Genomic DNA, 17692 nt, shown 5'->3' on the forward strand with positions numbered 1-17692 from the left:
GCCACCGCCCTCATGGAGCCAAGCAAAGGCTCCTGGAGGCTTGGACATCGTCACTTGGATGCTCGGAGTCCTGGCTGTAAATCTGGGGAATGAAAGGAACACCCAGCGCCCGGCGCAGGCTGCTCCTGCCCAAGGGTGGAGAGGGCAGGAGAAAAGCAAATGAGTCATTAATTCTCTGAGAGAAAAGGAGCTGCTCCAGCGTCATGCAGAGCGTGGAAAAAGGCACTACCCCTTAATTAATTTCAAAGGAAAAATTAGGATCTCTACGAAATGGCTCCCGCAGTGGCAGACAGCAGAAATGATGTGATTATTTAAGGGCACGAGGTCGGGAGTGTTGAGCCACCCACGCGGTGCAGGAGCTGCTGAGAGTGTGGATGCTGCCAGAGAAGGTGGAAAAGGCAGAGGGGAGCTGCAGGAGCAGATGGACAGCAGGGACTGCTGGGTCCAGCACGTTTTGGGTGAGGTCCATCCCAGCCACTGGGATTTGCAGCCGTACAGAAAACACCCAGCAATGAGCATCAGTAACCATTTAATTAATTTTAGTGTCACGCCCCACGTACAGCCAGAATTACACCCCGGCCCGAAACCATAAAAAGTGGCATTTTGTACGGAAAACACATAATCATCCTTTATTCCCCAAAGCTGTAAACTCCAAAGAGCTAATGCACAAATAGAGACCTGCCAAATCTAATAAACACCCAAGAGCCAGGGGCACAAAACTCCTACACCAGAAGTAGAAAACCGTGGATTTGCTCTCTGGAAGTGGAACTCCAAACACACAGCCCTGTAGCATTCTTCAAAGGCTGAAACTAAAAATTCATTTCTGCTTTTATTTCCTCTTATCTACAGAATGAAATGCAGAGAATGAAATGGGGGAAGCCTTTGGGTAAGACACACAATGATAACTTCAACATCATCTTCAGCTATTCATAATTTAGTGAGAGACTTAGCCTTAGACAAAGCAAAGAAAAATTCATCTAAAATAAATTATTCATCCCCTCATGGGAATAATGAATCTCTGCAAACCCATGTTCCCTCCTCTCCAGCTCTGCAGTGTGGTACCTCGTGAGCCATCCTGCACATGCACCTTGAGATAATCTGTCCTCAGGGAACGGCTGCTCAGAATCCCAATGTGCTTTCAATCATTCCTTCTTTTTTCACCTAACAGGGAATCAGGAGAGGAAGTAAACGAGGCAACAGCAGATTTGTAAAACTGGAGTGATGAGAAACTGCTGTCCCTCCCCACAGGTGTTGATATTGCTGCTCTTCACTCCCCATCCCAGTGAAGCTCTGGGTTTGGGTTCCTGGAGCCTGATCCTCCCTCCCTGACGTGCAGCAGTGATTTTTACAATCCCTGTGAGCACAGCTCCTAAATAAATACAGTCCTAAGGCCCAAACTTGCCCTGGTGGGGAGCACAACCCTCCCAGGAAGGCATCTGACAGCATGGTTGTTCCTCACCTGCCACACTGGTACAGGACTTCTCTTTTCCTGCACATGCAAGTGAAGCTTGAGTTAAATAACACAGGCACGACTGGTTGATCTGCCCTACACCCGTGTGGGACTCACTCATGGTTGTGTGTGTGCCTTCAAAGTCTCCCAGAAAGGGTACAGGTGAGTTTGGGAAGAAATCCAGCAGTGCCAATGCCAAGGTGAGGCCTCCCTGCATGGAGATTCCTTGGGGCAGCATTCACTGATCCCAACCCTGCTCCACGCTGGGGGCCATGGGAAGAGGGGCCTGGGTTACCCAAAATATTTCACTGCTGGTTCTCCTCCCCTCTGCACTGCTGCAAGCTGAAGCTCAGAGGAGCAAGGCCTTGAAGCCTAGGGCTGCTGAAAGCCTCCTGTCCCAGCAAGTGGCCCTGGCTCCCTGACAGAGCCAACATTTCCAGCAGCTCTCCTTGCAGGGCAGCAGAGGTGCCAGGGTGGCACATCCCTGCTCAGGACACGCCAGCTGGAGTGAGAATGAGGGGCTGGAGCAGCCTGACACTCACTCCATGAAGGATTCTTTGTGGAGAGAGGGAGAGATGCTGGCCAGGAAGGATGGGATCCCACTGGGGACAGCAGGTGAGCCCAGCACACGCCAGGGAAACACCAAGCAGCTGGAGAGGGCTCCACTCATGTCCTGCTTGGCTTTTAAGCTCCAACAGCAGCCGAGGCTGCCAGCTGGTTGGCAGGAGCTTTGCCAAGGTGCAGAAGGCATTAATTTAGCTCTTTCCTCCTGTTCTGAAAAGGATTTGCCTTGCTGTTTCACGGTGCTTTATGCATGCCTGGCCTGGGAGCAGGGGAGGAGTCTGCCTTGGGATTCCCTCCTGGGCATCTCATTGATTCAGAGGAGCTGCAGATGCCAGATCCCAGCTGTTAAAGGGTTGGGGTTTTGGTGGTGGTGATGGTTTGGGGTTGGTTCCCCCCAGCCCACAATAAATAAGGAACCAGGAGCAGCTCTGCAGCAGGGAGTGAGCAGTAACACAGAACTGAGGCAAAACCCTCAGTGCTGCAGCAGGAGCTCAGCCAGGGTGAAAGCTGTGACACCAAGTGCACCACAGCCAGACAGTCTCTGAATCCACCTAAATTGTTTCTGTAGCTGCTGGCTTCCAGATGCCTCTATTTTCTCCATCACTGGCAATGTCCTGGCTTTCACTCCTGCTGAGCTCAGGGCAAACACCTCGGTCAGGCTCCTCCTTGGTCTGAAAGCGCCGCACAACGCGATGGCTGAGACATCACAGGGAGTGACAGCACACTGCTGGAAATCACAGTCCTGACGAGCTCTGCTCCCCCTCACTGCTGCCAGCCCCGAGCCACGGAGTCTCCCTGTGCTGCCTCAGAGTCTCTTTTTGATGAGTTTCTCCAGTTTGCGGATCCGGGAGGATTCCTGCTCGGGCGTGGGAGCGCTCAGCGAGAGGGAACCGTCCCCGCCGGGGGGAGGAGCGGGGAGGCGCAGGCGGAAAAGATCCAACATGCTGCTCTGCTCACTCCTCTTCAGGCCCTGAGGGAGCAAAGGACACCATTCACTCGTGGGGGAGCAGCTGCAGCACAGCCCGTGGCAAACCTTCCACCTCCCGTTCGCACACCACGAGCTGAGCAAACGCCTCTGGATGACCCCGAGCTCAGAGCGAGGTATGAGAATGGGAAATGAACTGGAAACTTTTTCTGCAGTAGCAATTCTACTTTCAGAGTAAAGATATACTTGTCTTACAGTGCTTCTCCCACCACCAAGCCCCTCAGAATTCACAGCACTCAACAATTCCCAAGCAGCGCTAGAGGATGAGCCCTGGACAGGTTCTAACCTTCATGTCGAGGATCTTCTGGAATGTGTCGTTGCTGCAGTCAGCCAGAAGCTTGATGTAATTGTCCACAAACACGACTGGGGGCTCATGTGGAGCCATCACCACCTGCCCAGACAAGGAAAAAGAGATCAGACAAAGAATAGGAGTTAAAGGCAGTGCTCATTCAACTCTGGCACAGGAGTGACAGCAAGACTGGCTCCTAAAATAAAATACTTAAGGAACAAGAAAGAGGCTGCTTCTGAGAGAGGTAAAGGTGAGTGAAGAGAAGCAGAGTAAGGAGCAGGGAGGAAATTGGGTCTCTTTCAGCACAGCAGTGGTGCTCATGGGCTCTGCATCACGTTTCAAAGAGCAGCAGGACTTTGTCTGTGGCCTGTGGGCTGGCAGGCACTGGGGCATTGTTAAAGCTCAATATTTGATCATGTTAGGGAAGACAAGCTGGGGAGTCACTCAGGGACAGTGCTGGCAGTGGTGTGACACTCACAAAGTCCCCAGAGATCAAGGAGCCTGGACGCAGTCCAGAGCCACCCTTTGGCTGTGTGTCCCTCTTGCTCCCTCCTGCCTGCAGGCAGGACACACTGTGTGTCACAGGGGAATGTGACAACACTCCGTGGTCACTCCCTCAGTCCCCAGGACAGCCTGGGCCAGAGCTCTCTGCTCTGACATGTCACCAGTGGGTGAGCAGTGCCACATGCAGCCACCCCGTGCTGGGGGTGCAGCTCCTCTTGGACACTCCTCTGGAGAGGCTGGAATGAAGGATGGGAACCCCCCACCAACATCTGCTTAGGAGCAATCATAAAAAATAGGAAAAAAAATCAAAATAGCCTCAAAGCTGGTAAGATGATCCCTCACTAATGTGCTTAAGCAGCAAGCTCCACAGAGAACACATCTTTTGATAATGCTGTGCAGTCAAACCATCTTCCTGGGGAACAGAGTGCCTGTGTGTATATGTGTGTGTGTCTCTGTGTGTGTAAATGGAAAGAAACAGCACCAGACCAGACTCTTCCCTGTCTCCAAAAACATTTCCATATGTTTGCACTGACCCAGCTCACCCCACACTGTATTCTGTCACCAAGACATTTCTTTCTTTCCCTGCACTTCAGACCACTGAAACATCATAGCCATGTATACACCTATAAATCCTTAATTTACAGCCCTTGTAAAAATCTTCTGCCAAGATGAAAAGCTGGAGCTTCAGACAGCATAGCCAGAGAAAAAGGGAAGAGCTCTGCAGGATGTGCATGGCCTGGTGCCCTTCTCCCCACTCCCATCTGTGCTCTGTGGGGCTCAGCTGAATGGATTTGTTTGTGCTGCCCATGGGCCCAAAGTTTGTGTTCCTGAATTACCTGCCCCAGAGCAATCCTGGGAACACACACTGCAGCTCCCAGTGCTGTTAGCCTGTGGCTGATTTGCAGTTACACTGACACAGAGCCCTCACCTGGGGCCAGGAGTGCAGCAGCAGGGCCAGCATGGGCTGTGTGACACAGCCTGGGGACCTGCAGCTCTCCATGTGCTGCTTTCCTCCCCACTGTCATGCTAAGGGTAGACAAATTAACTCCATTACTCTTCTGATTCACACATAAGCTCCAAGGAAAAACCTGTTCTGTACACAATCTTCTCTGCTCCCGTTAGCACAAACCAGGACATTTTTATTCAGGTCATTTCTAAGAAAAATTAGACTACGATTCACTAACATCTCAGTCACCTTACTCCAAGAGCTAATGTCTGAATCCAGAGCACAAGCTCAGCTGTGACATTCCCCTGGGCATGGGAGCAAAGCCACGCTGAGCAGCTCAGGCTCCTCACCCCCCCTTGCCTTGGCTGTGCTCTACAGGAGCCTCTGGCTGGCAGCTGCCTGTCCTGCCTGACCCCAGGTCCCACTAATTCCCTCACAGGAATGCCTTCCCAGCATTGCTGGCGAGCAGGGGACAATCCCATCACCCAGGAGGTCACAACTGTACAGCTCCCACAGCTTCTGCTGGGATCAAACCTGACTGCTCACTCCAGCACCAACTGGGAAGGGCAGATGGCTTTGCTCGTTGAAGACAACACACTGCTTTTGGGTCATTTTCCAGGCACCAGGTCTGGAAAATGAAAAAGGGCTCTGGTGAATACAGTAACCCAGACATGTTTGCACTGGCTGTTACACTAGACAGTAAACAGGTGACTCAAGCACAGCTTGGCTCCCCTGCATGATGGAGTCTGCACAAAGGCCTGGAGTAACCTGAACCCTGGGGTTTGCCCCACAGCAGACACTCAGGGATGCAAACTCTGATTTTCACAAGCTCCTGAAGGCATGTGGTGCCCCAGCTCTCCTACCAAGCAGAACTTGAGCCTTTGGTTGCCTTGAAAAGTGAGGGTGAAAACTCAAAAGTGGTATTAGAAGAGAGTGGGGGCAAACCCAAACCCAAGGGGAGTGAGCCAGTTCTGTGGAGCAGCTGGCAGAGCCCCCAGCCAGGCTCACAAACGTTCATGTGCAATTGCAGATTGCTGCATTCAAAGGAAGGGCCCCCTGGAATTTGCTCACTCTGATTCCCAGTCCAGCAGTCTGGCTGGCAGGTTATCAAAAGTCTTGAGTTACCTTCAGGATCATTTCAGCCCGAGTCATGCCTTTCACCACTATCTTTGTGTAGCTGGCAGGAGCCTTCCTCACCACTTGGGACCCAATGGAGGGCAGATCCAGGAGAACCATCTTCAGAGAGTGAGTGTCCAGCAGCAGCTGCAAGAGTTAACCACACTGTGTTACTCAGGCTCCTTCTACCAAGACCCACCAGTTCTATAACCCAACATCCTTAAAGGTTTAACATTGCCCACACTGGAAGAGTTCTGATAATTGGACTGCAGGAACAGGAGGGACTGACCCATGTAAGGGGACTTCCAGGAGACACAATCACCCATGGCTACATATCAGCATTGTAGTTGATTTTAACAGAGCACTGCTCTGCTGACTGGAGATTAATTATGGCAGCTCAACATCTGGCACATCAGGCACAGATTTCCAGTCCTTCTCCCAACAGTATGAAGTGAAACAATCTTGATTATCTGGAGCTGTACCATGATTCAGATATTGAGGTCAAATGAACTAACACCACGCTTCCTCCTGCACCCAGCCACCCACAGTGTCAGGTCTTCTGCCTTTACTCAAACCCTTGATTGGGGTTTCTTCCCTTAAAAACTGTCACAACCATACAGCTACACTGAGAACTGCTCATAGCCTGGATGTTGTTTGTTACTATCCCAAATAAATCAGCAGCAGCCATGAAACAGCCCAGACAGAGCAGCACTGTCTCATGACAAAATGCTGTGGGTTAGGGCTCCTTAGAGCAAAATGATCCCAAATACAACACTCCTCTGCTTGCACAAAGTACGTCTGAAGAGACAAGACCAGTGAAGAACAGAAATCTGAAATCAAACTAGAGGAAGAGGAGCCCAGTTTATTTAGGCAGCAGTGAGTGTGAATGCTGGGCTGTCAGCACACCCAGAGCATTTCCTCAGAGAGGGAGCAGGGGGAAGCTCGTCCTGGAGGGACACAAAACACTCTGGGCACTGCAGAACCCCCAGCAGTGACCACAACAATGTGAATGCTGGTCTCAGCACATGTGGGAATGCAAAGGAACACAAAGGACTGGGCTGGGGACAAAGAGGAGGAGGAGGAGGAGGAGGAGAGGCAGGTCAGGCTGGCTGGAATCTGGACCTGTCCTTGCTGGGTGCTGCCTCTCCACGGTTTGATGAGAAGAGCTGATGCCATCAATTCCTCCTGGGAAGCCAGGAACCCACAGCACAGAGGAGCAGCTCAGGCTGTCATAGCTGGATTCCTGTGTGTCTACCAGGGATCCCGAGAGGCCTGGGGAATTCACATCTTTCCCACATAAACTCTCCCATGGCTAACAGGAGTTCTGCACACTCTGCAGCCTTTCCCACAGGCACAGCTCTTGCAGGCTCTGTCCCCTCACCCCATTTCCCCCCTGGCCCATTCCAGGTCTCTGGCATTGATAATTCACTGCCAAAGCTCCCTGGGATCAAGAGTTGTTAAGTCAGAGAGGAAAACCCAGAAAGCAAAACCCCACAGGTGTTGTTCCCTGCACTGAACACTGAATATCTCCATAAATATCACCCCAGTATTCATACCCCAACTGGAATTATCAGCAAATAGCAGGAAAAGCTGTGTGCAGAACCAGAAAGGCCAGGAAAATGTATTCTCCAGCAACATCTGCACCAGGGAGGAGAAGGTGAGATGGAAACATGCTGGTGGGTGACCAGGGGGGTTCAAAAGATTTTAAGGGAACTGGGGTTCTACACGCTGCAGAGAAATCAGCCACTGAGACCTGTGTACCCCAGGGAGGGATGTCCCACTTCTAATGACATGTATTCACTGGGAATCAGGCTAATCAAACCCTTCCCAGTCTGCTTTAAAGCAGCAAATTGGGCCTGTTATTCCCATACAGGAATACTGAAAGCTTTTAACATTAGACACAAGCCCACTGCTGGTTAATCACTTGAGAAGTTTATTTAAAGACAACTCCCTTTAATCACTCCCAGGTTATTGCTCATCACACAAGATGAGCAGGCACCAAGCTTCACTCATTTGCTTTCCATTAAGGATGAGGAAGGTTTTGATGTAAAGCTCCTGTTCCATTTTGCAGACACTGCTCAGAACCATCTTTGATGCCTAAAACCCAAGCAGCTTTGAAGGCACCCATTTGAAGTTCATAGCAGTCCCATTAGGATGATTCTGCTTTTTTTTTGCCTTTTTTTTTTTTTTTTTTATGAACCCACAGGGCTAATAAGCTCTGAGTGCAGGGGACAGATGAAATCCTGCCTCTTCCAAATCCCACCCTCACATCTTGAACCCAAAAGCCATGAAATACGACAGCCAATGCACCTATTTCTTCTTACCTGTTCTGCACCCACCATGCTGATAGGTTTGCACTTGAAGAGATGGTTAATGAACTTGGGAATGAAGGAACTGCAGGAGAGATAGAAAATTACACAATTACATAAGAAAATTTGCAGTCAGCCAGTCTGCTGTGGTGACAAAGCATGCAGAACCAAACCAGGATGGCTTCCACAAAGACACTCTGAGTGCCAGCTTCCTGAGCTGATCCCAGACATGTTAAATGTACTAAATTAAAAAACCCCGAGCCTTAGGCACAGTTCTTTTGCTGTAATCCCTCCTGATCTCAAAATGTATTGAGAAGCTGCACATCCACTCGAGGTAAATAATTTGCTATAAACTCAATATGAAGCATTACAGTAAAAGGTCAGCAAACAAACTATTGTGCATCATAAAAACAGCAACACACCAGGATTAGCTTCACTGCTCATGAGTGGAAGTCCCTTGACTGTATCCAGAACCTACATTTTCCTGCACACAAGTAATTCCATAACATGCATATTACACACTGAACTTGAGGTCCAGCCAAGGCTGGAGGTCTGCTGGGCCCTGGACACTCACACAGAGGCACCCTTCCAGAAAGCTGCTGGCCAACACAATCAAGACAAGAAAAAGTTCTGTGAAAAGGAAAACACCATTACTATATTTTACTGTCATGGATTTCAGGCTCAGAAAAATGACTGCCCAACCAAAGAGAGCTCGGTGAGGATGGAAATTCAGTATTCACCACTCCAGAGCATCAGCTTTGGTTTTAGCTTGTTGCCTCTTGGTTTGAGGCTTTGAAGCAATTTCATTCCTCAGTGGAGAAGCAGATGCTCCCTTGCAGGACAAGCCCCTGCCCAACCACTCCACCAAGGAGCAGCACCAGGAAAGATCAGGAGCAACAAAATCTGTCAGGACCACACCACTTGAACAAATCTCCCTCTTGCTGCCTTGTTTTTAATGCACTCTCCCTCTTTCACATGCCCTCCTTTGGCTGAATGCCTGCAGGGCTCACATTTCCAGGACTTGCCCATGACCTGGTGGCAACTCTTAGATTTTAGTGGCTCTGTCCTAAGAGAGTATCAGCTGTGCTTTGGACTGAGGCTGCTCATGATGATGATCTAAATTCAGCATGCTTTCCTCCTTGCATCTGTTAAGCTTTTTGTTTCCTCCCCACAAAGCAAGCAGCATGGACAGCATCTTGTTTGTCCTGCCACCTGTTTTCCAAGCCAGGACATTTATTTATTTCTCATCCTTTCTCATGGAAAAGTGACAAAAGTGTAGCTCAGGCACGGAGCGTGCCAAGCTGCTGAGCAAACCCAAAGGAATGGCCCAAGGAAGAGCTCTCACAAGCAAAGGTTCCTTCCCTCAGACACAGTCACTACCTCTCTCAGTGAATCATTTTATCCTGGAGAGGTGTCAAGGAGAACAGTTTCAAACTACTGCTGAGAACCAGCTACTGGGCTGCCCCAAGCAGCTTTGAATTTGGCCACCAGAGAAACAACCTTGGCAACAAAAGGGAAAGAGGAGGAGGAAAAGAAGCCCTGTCTCGTCTTGCACAAAAGCATTACAGTGAAGATTGAACCTGTTTTAAAAGTCCATTTTTCAGGTTTATAACTAATACCCAGAGGGCAATTAGAGAGTGATGAGCACAGCTGGAGCTTAGGTGATCTTAGAAAATGATAAATTGGCAGCAATTCTGGATGCAGCAGCTCACTGCTGGCAGAACAGTGCAAGAAATTAACTGTGCCTTTGATAGTGCAGGTAGATCCAATTGTCCCTCCCTCTGCAAGGTCAGGCATGGAGCTAAAGCTCATGTTGTGTATGAGAATCAGAGTGAGCTTTTCCTTCTGCAGGGTGGCAGACTGGCAGCCCAAGGACCCCCTCCCCTGTTGATTTTAATCTTCTTTTCTATATAAGCACACAATCTGCCATAGACAGCATTCTGTATTGCATGAAACAATTCCCAGGCCCCTTTGGATGGCCACCCACCATCACTGCAGAGGGGTAAAGTGACCTTCCATCCCCACATGCCTCTTATTTCACGCTGCCTTATTGGAAACAGCTTCCCAACTCCAGCAGGACAGACAAGACAAACTGTAAGAGCCAAGGGCTGCTCTGGAATTCCCCATCTCCCCCTTTTTTTTTTTTTCTTTTTTTTGGACTAGCACAGACCATCAAGAGCAGTTTCACTTAACAGAAAAATGCACTGGAGCCTCTTGCCTAGGCTGGACTCGATGCTCTCAGAGAACAGCAGGCAATCCTGATGTGAATAATACGTGCATGTTCAGGGGTAATGCTCTGCACGAGGCTCTGTGCTCTGAATGCCTTTATTCCCTGCACAATCACAGCTAGATTGGATGCCAGAATTCATTTACAGCTTCTTCTATAAAACTGAACCCAGCAAAGCCTCCCTAGAAGCAGATAAGTCCCCAGTGTAATAATAAAGCAGTGCAAGATAGATAAGGAACCCAAGGCACAGAAACCACAGCATCTCCCACCCAACGGGAGTGGCTCTGCCAAAGCCTGAGTTTTCCTAATCCCCTGCACTGATGATGCATCAAGCACAATGCCTTGCAGAGTGAGGCACAGACAGACATGCAACCACAGTCTGTCTGTCTGTCTGTCTGTCTGTCTGCCAGCCTGAGCTACTGCAGGACACCCCTCGGAGGTTCTGGTGTCACTGAGTCACTGCAGCCAAGGAGGGTTTTGCTCTTTGCCATCCTCCAAGCTGGTGCCAGCCCTTGCCCAGGCTGAGCTCAGCCCTGAAACCTCTAAATCACAAATTTCTTCCCCCAAACTGCTCTCACTTTTCAGCTGGAGCACCTGGAAGGACACAGCACCCACCAGGCTTGGCTGCTGCAAACGGAGGAGCCGCTTCCCCGGCCAGGGGGAGAACTGTTTGTTTTTCCTGTCTCTCAGTTCTAATCTCTTCCTCATTGAGGTCAGGTCACAGACTTCCCAAACACATCCCAGCAGAGCAGCCATAGGCTGTGCTGCTGTGGGGTTTTGATTTCAAAGGATAAGGTGCAGGGAGAGCTGAGCCCCCCACCCTGGCTCCCCAAAACCCGACGGCCGCTCGCTGTCCCCGGGGAGCACATCGGTCAAAACAAAGCAAAAATGACAAATTGGGTTAGAGGATTGATGCAATTCCTGATGGCCATTTTTCTTCTCTCCAGACTTGGCTCAGATCCTGCTGTTTTAAATTTAGTGACTTTAGCTGCCTTCTCCCCTGTGGTCCTGTAACTCAACACTCACGCTTTATACAATCCATTAGAGCTGAGAAGTGGCAGCTCACAAAGACACAGGCATTAACATGTGGAGAAGCACAAGGCCTGTTAAAAGGATTTTCAGCACTGTAGGGCACACAAAAGGCCAGGTATTTATATTGGCCCAGCCAGTATATTCCATAAGAATTCAGAGTTTCAAAAATACAAATATTTGTACACATTAAAAGGCATTTTAAGGTGCTCCCTTATCCCTGGGCTGGTTCTCCTCAGCACCAAGTTGCACAGATCCAGCAAAATCAACCTTCAGGAACCCATTTCACCCTTTTCACATCTGATCCACGGCACAGTGAGTTCAAGACTGTGTCTCAATTTTCATGGGCTGCAGATCAGAGCTGCAGTTGTCTTAAAAAAAAATGTTTTGGAGAGGAGCAGTGGCTTCTGTGCTCAAGGATGAGGACAAGCTTAGATGGGAACTTCACTCAAATCTGAGAGCTGTTTCATCTGGAGTTTACTTGGTATGTGCCCAGCAACAAAGTTAAAAGGGAGGCAACTAAGCTGAGGTATTAAGAGTGTGCTGTGAACAGCTGAATAAATGGGGGGTTTTATTTATCACATAAAATTCAAGTGTAACCACACAGAAGTTTTTCATACAATAAATTCTCACTGAGACAGCGTTTCAAACAGTGATTATGGGCAACATCATCACATGATTTATCAGTAAATAAATCCTTAATGCAAACTCCTGAGTACCTCCAGACAGAGAGGAGGATGAAACTCTCAGGAGAGCCTCCCTGCTGTGAAAACTCCCAATTCCCAGGATAGCTGCTGCATCCCACCCTGCTGAGGCAGGAGCTGCAGCTCAAATCTCCAACCCACAGTGTCCCTGCCAGGCCACAGAGCTTATTTCAGGGTGATTACCTTATCAGAGATGAATGAAACGTTAAGGTATTTTAGAGTGACACATGACACGCACGCCACTGCTCAAGTCCACCAGCACGGTCACATGTGACACCAAAAGCAGCAGCTCCAGCTGGCACAGCCCTCCCCAGGGTTCTTCTTGGGGCATTGCCATGTGGAGCTCAGCTGGCCACAGGCAAGCAGGGAAGAGCTTAAAGTATCTTCCCAAAAATTGAATTTTTTTGTTTCAGACACAGACATAAAAGTTTGGATGCCCACCCTGAATCCAGCAGCATTTCTGTCTCATCTGCCACTTCTTTCGTGCTGCTCAACTTTGACTCTCCAGGAAGATACTTTAATGTGAATTTCCCCTCCTGACTGAGGTACTTTTGTACAGAAAATCAGCTTTCAGATTGTGAAGGTAGAATATACTTCTCACACACGCCCTCCTCACAGGGCTTAGTGTAAATGTTATTTTGAGGCAAATTTCTCAGTACCTGGAAGCCCCATGGAAGAAAAGCAGGTTTTCCCACAGCAAGAGTCATATCTGAAGTTCAGATATTCAAAGTCTTTTAAAGATGCCCAACCCAAAACTTTCTGCACAGCACACAGTGATCATCACACTGTATTATGGGATGACATGAATAAACTGTGTGTTGGTAACTTACTTGGCAAATTTTATGCAGAACTGAGTGAAATACTTCCTCGTGGAAGCCAGGTTGTCACGGATGATGGGGACATTCTGTTTAATGTGGAGGATCACTGAGGTGACATAAGGACTCTGGTCACCAACATGTTCAACGTTCTGCCACTGCATCTGCACAGAGGGGAAGAAAAAAAAAACAACTAAAAATGACTGTTTAATTCATTAACATTCAAGCAATAGGTAAGGGAAACTGTACAAACTTCCTGCCAGGGGATCTCTAAGGAATAATTTAGAAACTGCCTCTGCAATTCACCACCAAGGTCAAGTTCATCGTTAAAGTGATTGGGCAAAACCCTTCCACAAGAAGACACAAAGAAAAGCCAGAGCAGAGACTGTGACCAGTAACCCACACAAATGGGGACCACTAGGATTTAAAAAGCCTTTGGAGCACACCAGGCTGCTTTAATATTTAACAGTTTCCAGTTTGCTGGGATGAAATGCCCATATAAATCCTGATTAGAGGCATTTGAGAAAATATCTGCAAGCTTGCAAAGTCTGGATTCCTGTATGGCAGCCAAGACTTTAATGCTGGTGAGACTGATGACAGATAGATGGAAGAGGTAAAAAGTCTTAAAGTCCAAAGCACTCTACACCAGTGTAGCTCACTGAAAACACTGCTGGTGTACAAGCCAGGATGCCCAAGTCCAGCTCTTCCAAATGCATGTAAAAAGTACAAAACAAGGAGAGTTACTCAACTTCCTATTTTGTTTTCATTTATTTTCAGCAGAACTGCAAGAGAACAGCTCCTGGGAGGCAGATGTGTGGCTCCCTTGACTTTCTCTGAGTCTGGTTTGCAGTACACAGGGTTCTCCCAATTTAAGTCAAGTGGAAAAACCAAAAAAGAGGTGACTGGGTCTGGCCTGGCCTCGTGTGTCTACCAGAGTTTCACAGAGGAACACAAGCATCCAGAGAAGCACCCTCAGCTCTGCTGCTGCTCAGAACTCTGCAATGTTCTCCCAATAACTCTTTGGAGCTCCTCATGCTGGAGATGAGACAGGAGGAAAACTCATAGGAAATCAGGAGAGGAAACTGGGCACATATGGAAGATGAGTTTTTTTTCCTTTGAGGGGCTGTTTGTCCTCAAGCTTGTTTCCCCAAGCTCTGGATTTTGCATATAAAGTGTTTTATTCCTGGTTTTAATTTAATTTAGTATGGCTACTTTGCCCCCTGCAACTCAGCTGACTCAACTCCATCCAAACAACAAGCAGCCTAAGTGACTTAGGGGGAAAGAAAAGCCAAATTCTTTGCAAAACCACAGTGTCTGAGTCTACACATGTCCCACTAAAGCTGTCTTTATTTAAACCAAACAAACCAACCCCCAGGCTGCTGATCTCACATCAGCTGGCTGGCTGGAAGGGATATCTCTCTCATCACCTGCTCCACAGGTTTTCACAGAGTCACAGAACATCCTGAGTTGGAAGGGACACACGAGGAGCATCAACTTCAACTGCTGGTCCTGCACAGACACCCCAACAATCCCACCCCGTGTCTGAGAGTGCTGTCCAAACATTCCTGGAGCTCTGGCAGCCCTGGGGCTGTGACATTCCCTGGGGAGCCTGGGCAGTGCCCCAAAACCCTCTGGGGGAAAAACCTTTTCCTAAAATCCAACCTCAACTTCCCCAGACACAGTTCCAGCCATTCCCTCAAGCCCTGTCACCTACTTTTCTACTCCCCCATGGTACTGATCACATCCAAACAAAATATTCTGTGCCTTTCTCCCTGATGGATTCACACATTCCCTTCTTGACAGAGCAATCCTCACCCAACACACCATCCCCACAGAGTGGCAATGGCCACAAAGTGGGAAGGGACTGCTGAGCTGAATTATTGCACCAACAATGAAACAGTAGCTTTTTCATTTTGTTGGTCATCATTCCAAAAGCAATACTTTACAACCAAACCTTTAAAGCACGAACAGTAAAAATAGCCCTTTTGTGTGTGTGTGTGTGCATGTGGGTGTGTTTCACCCAAAAAAAACCCACCCAGTAGCTGCAGAGAAAGGAATAGCACACATACTGAAAAGTCATCAAAAGAAATGTGAGCCCAACTCTGCTGGTAAAGCTTTGTTCCTGTCGTTTAAAATTTATTCCTCTTTTTTCCCTTGTCCTGTGTTTTTCTTGGGATATCCACAGAGTTTACAAACACAAGTCCAAGGAACAGGAGCAGGGAGATCTCACGGGAAGGGAGAAGCCCAAAGGCACCTGCAGGCTGGGGGGACATGGAGTGTCTGCAAGGCTTCCACGAGCTGCTGCTGCCTCCTGGTTCTCACAACAGAACACAGGCTTTAGGGTAAAACAGGCAGGAGCAAAGAGAAACCCCGAGCAGAACTGGTGTGGTTTGGCATTTCACAAGAGCTGTGCTGCCTCCTGGCAACTCAGGGACTCAGCAGTGTCCCCAAAGTGCCACCACGTCCCTCCCCTGTGTCCAGCCCTCCAGCAAAGGAGCTGTTTTGTGATTGAGCAGAGGAATAAATCTTCAATTCTCCCTGTTCCCAGCAGCATCCCACTGCCAGCTTCTCCCCCTGCAGCTCGAGACCGGGCACCTGGAGCTGCTCCTGCAGGAGAGGCTGGGATGGGAAGGGGGAGCAGCAGGAGGGGACACGGGTGACAGCCCCGTGTTTGGGGACACGGGCTGGGCTCTGCACTGTCACACTCTGCACGCTCTCCTGAGGGCTTTTAATTAGCAGCTGGCAGCTCTGATTGCTTCTGCTCTGGGGGTTTTCTCTGTGTGGAGTGGAGAGATGATTAAAGCCTGGCTTTGTCCACTCAGCTGTGAGGACACTGGGAACTGCTGCTGTGCCAAAAGGTTTTAGGAAAATGTAAAAAGCCAGCAAGAGATCGATGTGAGGCACTAAAATGTCCCCCAGCCCCACTTACAGGCACAGTTTTACATATAAATCCATGCTTAATTCAGCGTGTAAATCAAGCCTTACCCAGTGCAAACCATAAACTTAATTGGGGTGAAAAAATCTCGTGCAGATTAGCAGTTCCTTCATCCCAGAGATAAAAAAGGAAGCACATCAGGCAATGTGAGTGCCTGCTACGGATCACTATAAACACATTAACAGTTCTTAGTTATCCAGAATATCACAACAGGGGGTTTAGGGCAAATTCTCCTCCCACCCACATCCCAGTTTCCCCGTCCTAAAATCACATTTAATCATCCTACACCTGCTGTAAAGTCTGAGTAAGGATTATCACCAACAAATTTTGTAATATGGGGCCTTTTCAGCATTTACCATTTTTTTTCAGAACACACAAAGTAAAGAATCATGGAAACTGAGCAGCATTCCCAGCTGAAAGCAATATTCCTGATGCTGTTTTCTGTGTTAAATCTCTCAATGTGGCCTGCAGCCAAAGTGGATTGAGAGGTTTAAGCATTTCATAATTTACCTCTCTAGTTCCTGAACATTTTCGCAAAGAAAAAAAAAACCCAAAAAAACCCAAAGCCAGACTCCAACAAAGAACTGGGAATGTTCAATCATGGAGGACACCAGAGAAATGAAAAGAAGCTAAACAAAGGAAGAGCCCTAATGGAGTATGGATCTTGAGAGAGCAAAATTGGAATGGATCAGCCACACAATCTTTATTTCTTTAATATAGGCTGAAATTTTACATTTCCATATACTAACCCTGTGTTTAAATAATTACATGCATTCATTATTCAAGTGTCAGAGTAATAACCCAGCCCTGAAGGAAAGGGAGGAGGAAGGTGAAGGAAAAAAAAAACCTCTTGCACCAAATCCAGGTCTCATAAAAATCACATAAAAGCAACTCTGTCTGATGCAAATAGTGAAGTGTGTGCACAAGTGACAAGTATTTATTTAGCTAATTTCATAACACTTAAACTTGTTTATATATCATCGGTCCCATCACGTGTGCTGCATTTTACCAGTGTTCCAAAGACAAAAATAAATGGCCTACCAGCTGCTGCTTTCTCAAGGTTGTGGTTTACTTGGGTATAAACAGCCAGGGCTAAGTGATTCAAATATTACTGTACTCTGTAGGTTCAGGAGATCTGGGGGGCTGCCACAGCACACAGGCAACACCTGAAGTGGTGAGCCCTTCCTAGTGCTGTTATTTAACTGGGCAAAAAAATCCTCTTTCCATTTGGAACCTGTACAAGCTCTATTACCAGCTGCATTCCACTTCAAATATTAGTTGGGGGTGGTGGGGCTGGTTACAGCTGGAATACATCATAAAGCAGAAAGCTATTAAAATTCATGGCAGCCAGACAGTGTGTTGATCCTACAAAAATGGAGCTCTATGTTTAATATTTCTAATTAAAAAGAAGAAAAAAAAAAAAAAAAGTTCAATCCACTTTTGTTGTCTTCACCTCTGTCTAAAGCAAGTCTGGGTTTTCACAATACTTTGGCAAGGAAACACCGTTCTGCATTTCAAACATATAAAAGCCAGCAGTGTAACTGCAACAAAATCCTTAAGCTGCAGCCATAGGGGCCTCTCCAGGAATGGCTCCATATGTCCTTGAGAGGATCACAGAAGCAATAAGGCTCAATCTCCATTCCACATCACCTCCATTTGAGCACCTCCATTTAAGAGCCCCAAACAAGCAGCCTGGTAAAACTCCCTGCCAAAGAAGACAAAAGGGAGAGCAAACGTGAAGGTGTATTTGAAATTTCACGCTGACAAAAGTTTTTCCAGTTTTAAATGCTCTCCCTGGCACTGGGAGTGGAAAGAGAAA

The 17692-nt window shown here is 48.0% G+C and overlaps 1 protein-coding gene across 2 annotated transcripts in view; it reads right to left on the bottom strand.

Moving 5' to 3' along the window:
• Positions 1-512: 512 nt before the first annotated feature.
• The window catches only part of VPS53 (VPS53 subunit of GARP complex), a 61543-nt gene continuing 44363 nt past the window's right edge, over positions 513-17692 (bottom strand). The window contains exons 18-22 of one of the 2 annotated variants that reach the window (XM_014876496.2): positions 12954-13102; positions 8179-8248; positions 5864-6001; positions 3286-3390; positions 513-2984 (exon numbers count right to left, since the gene is read on the bottom strand). In XM_014876496.2, coding sequence (XP_014731982.2) covers positions 2820-2984; positions 3286-3390; positions 5864-6001; positions 8179-8248; positions 12954-13102 — 627 coding nt within the window. In that variant the 3' untranslated portion in view covers positions 513-2819. The remainder of the gene's footprint in view (positions 2985-3285; positions 3391-5863; positions 6002-8178; positions 8249-12953; positions 13103-17692) is intronic. The other variant, XM_088177223.1, reaches the window with a different exon arrangement.

The sequence above is a fragment of the Sturnus vulgaris genome, chromosome 21 (assembly GCF_052056855.1).
Source record: "Sturnus vulgaris isolate bStuVul1 chromosome 21, bStuVul1.hap1, whole genome shotgun sequence".
NCBI lineage: Eukaryota > Metazoa > Chordata > Aves > Passeriformes > Sturnidae > Sturnus > Sturnus vulgaris.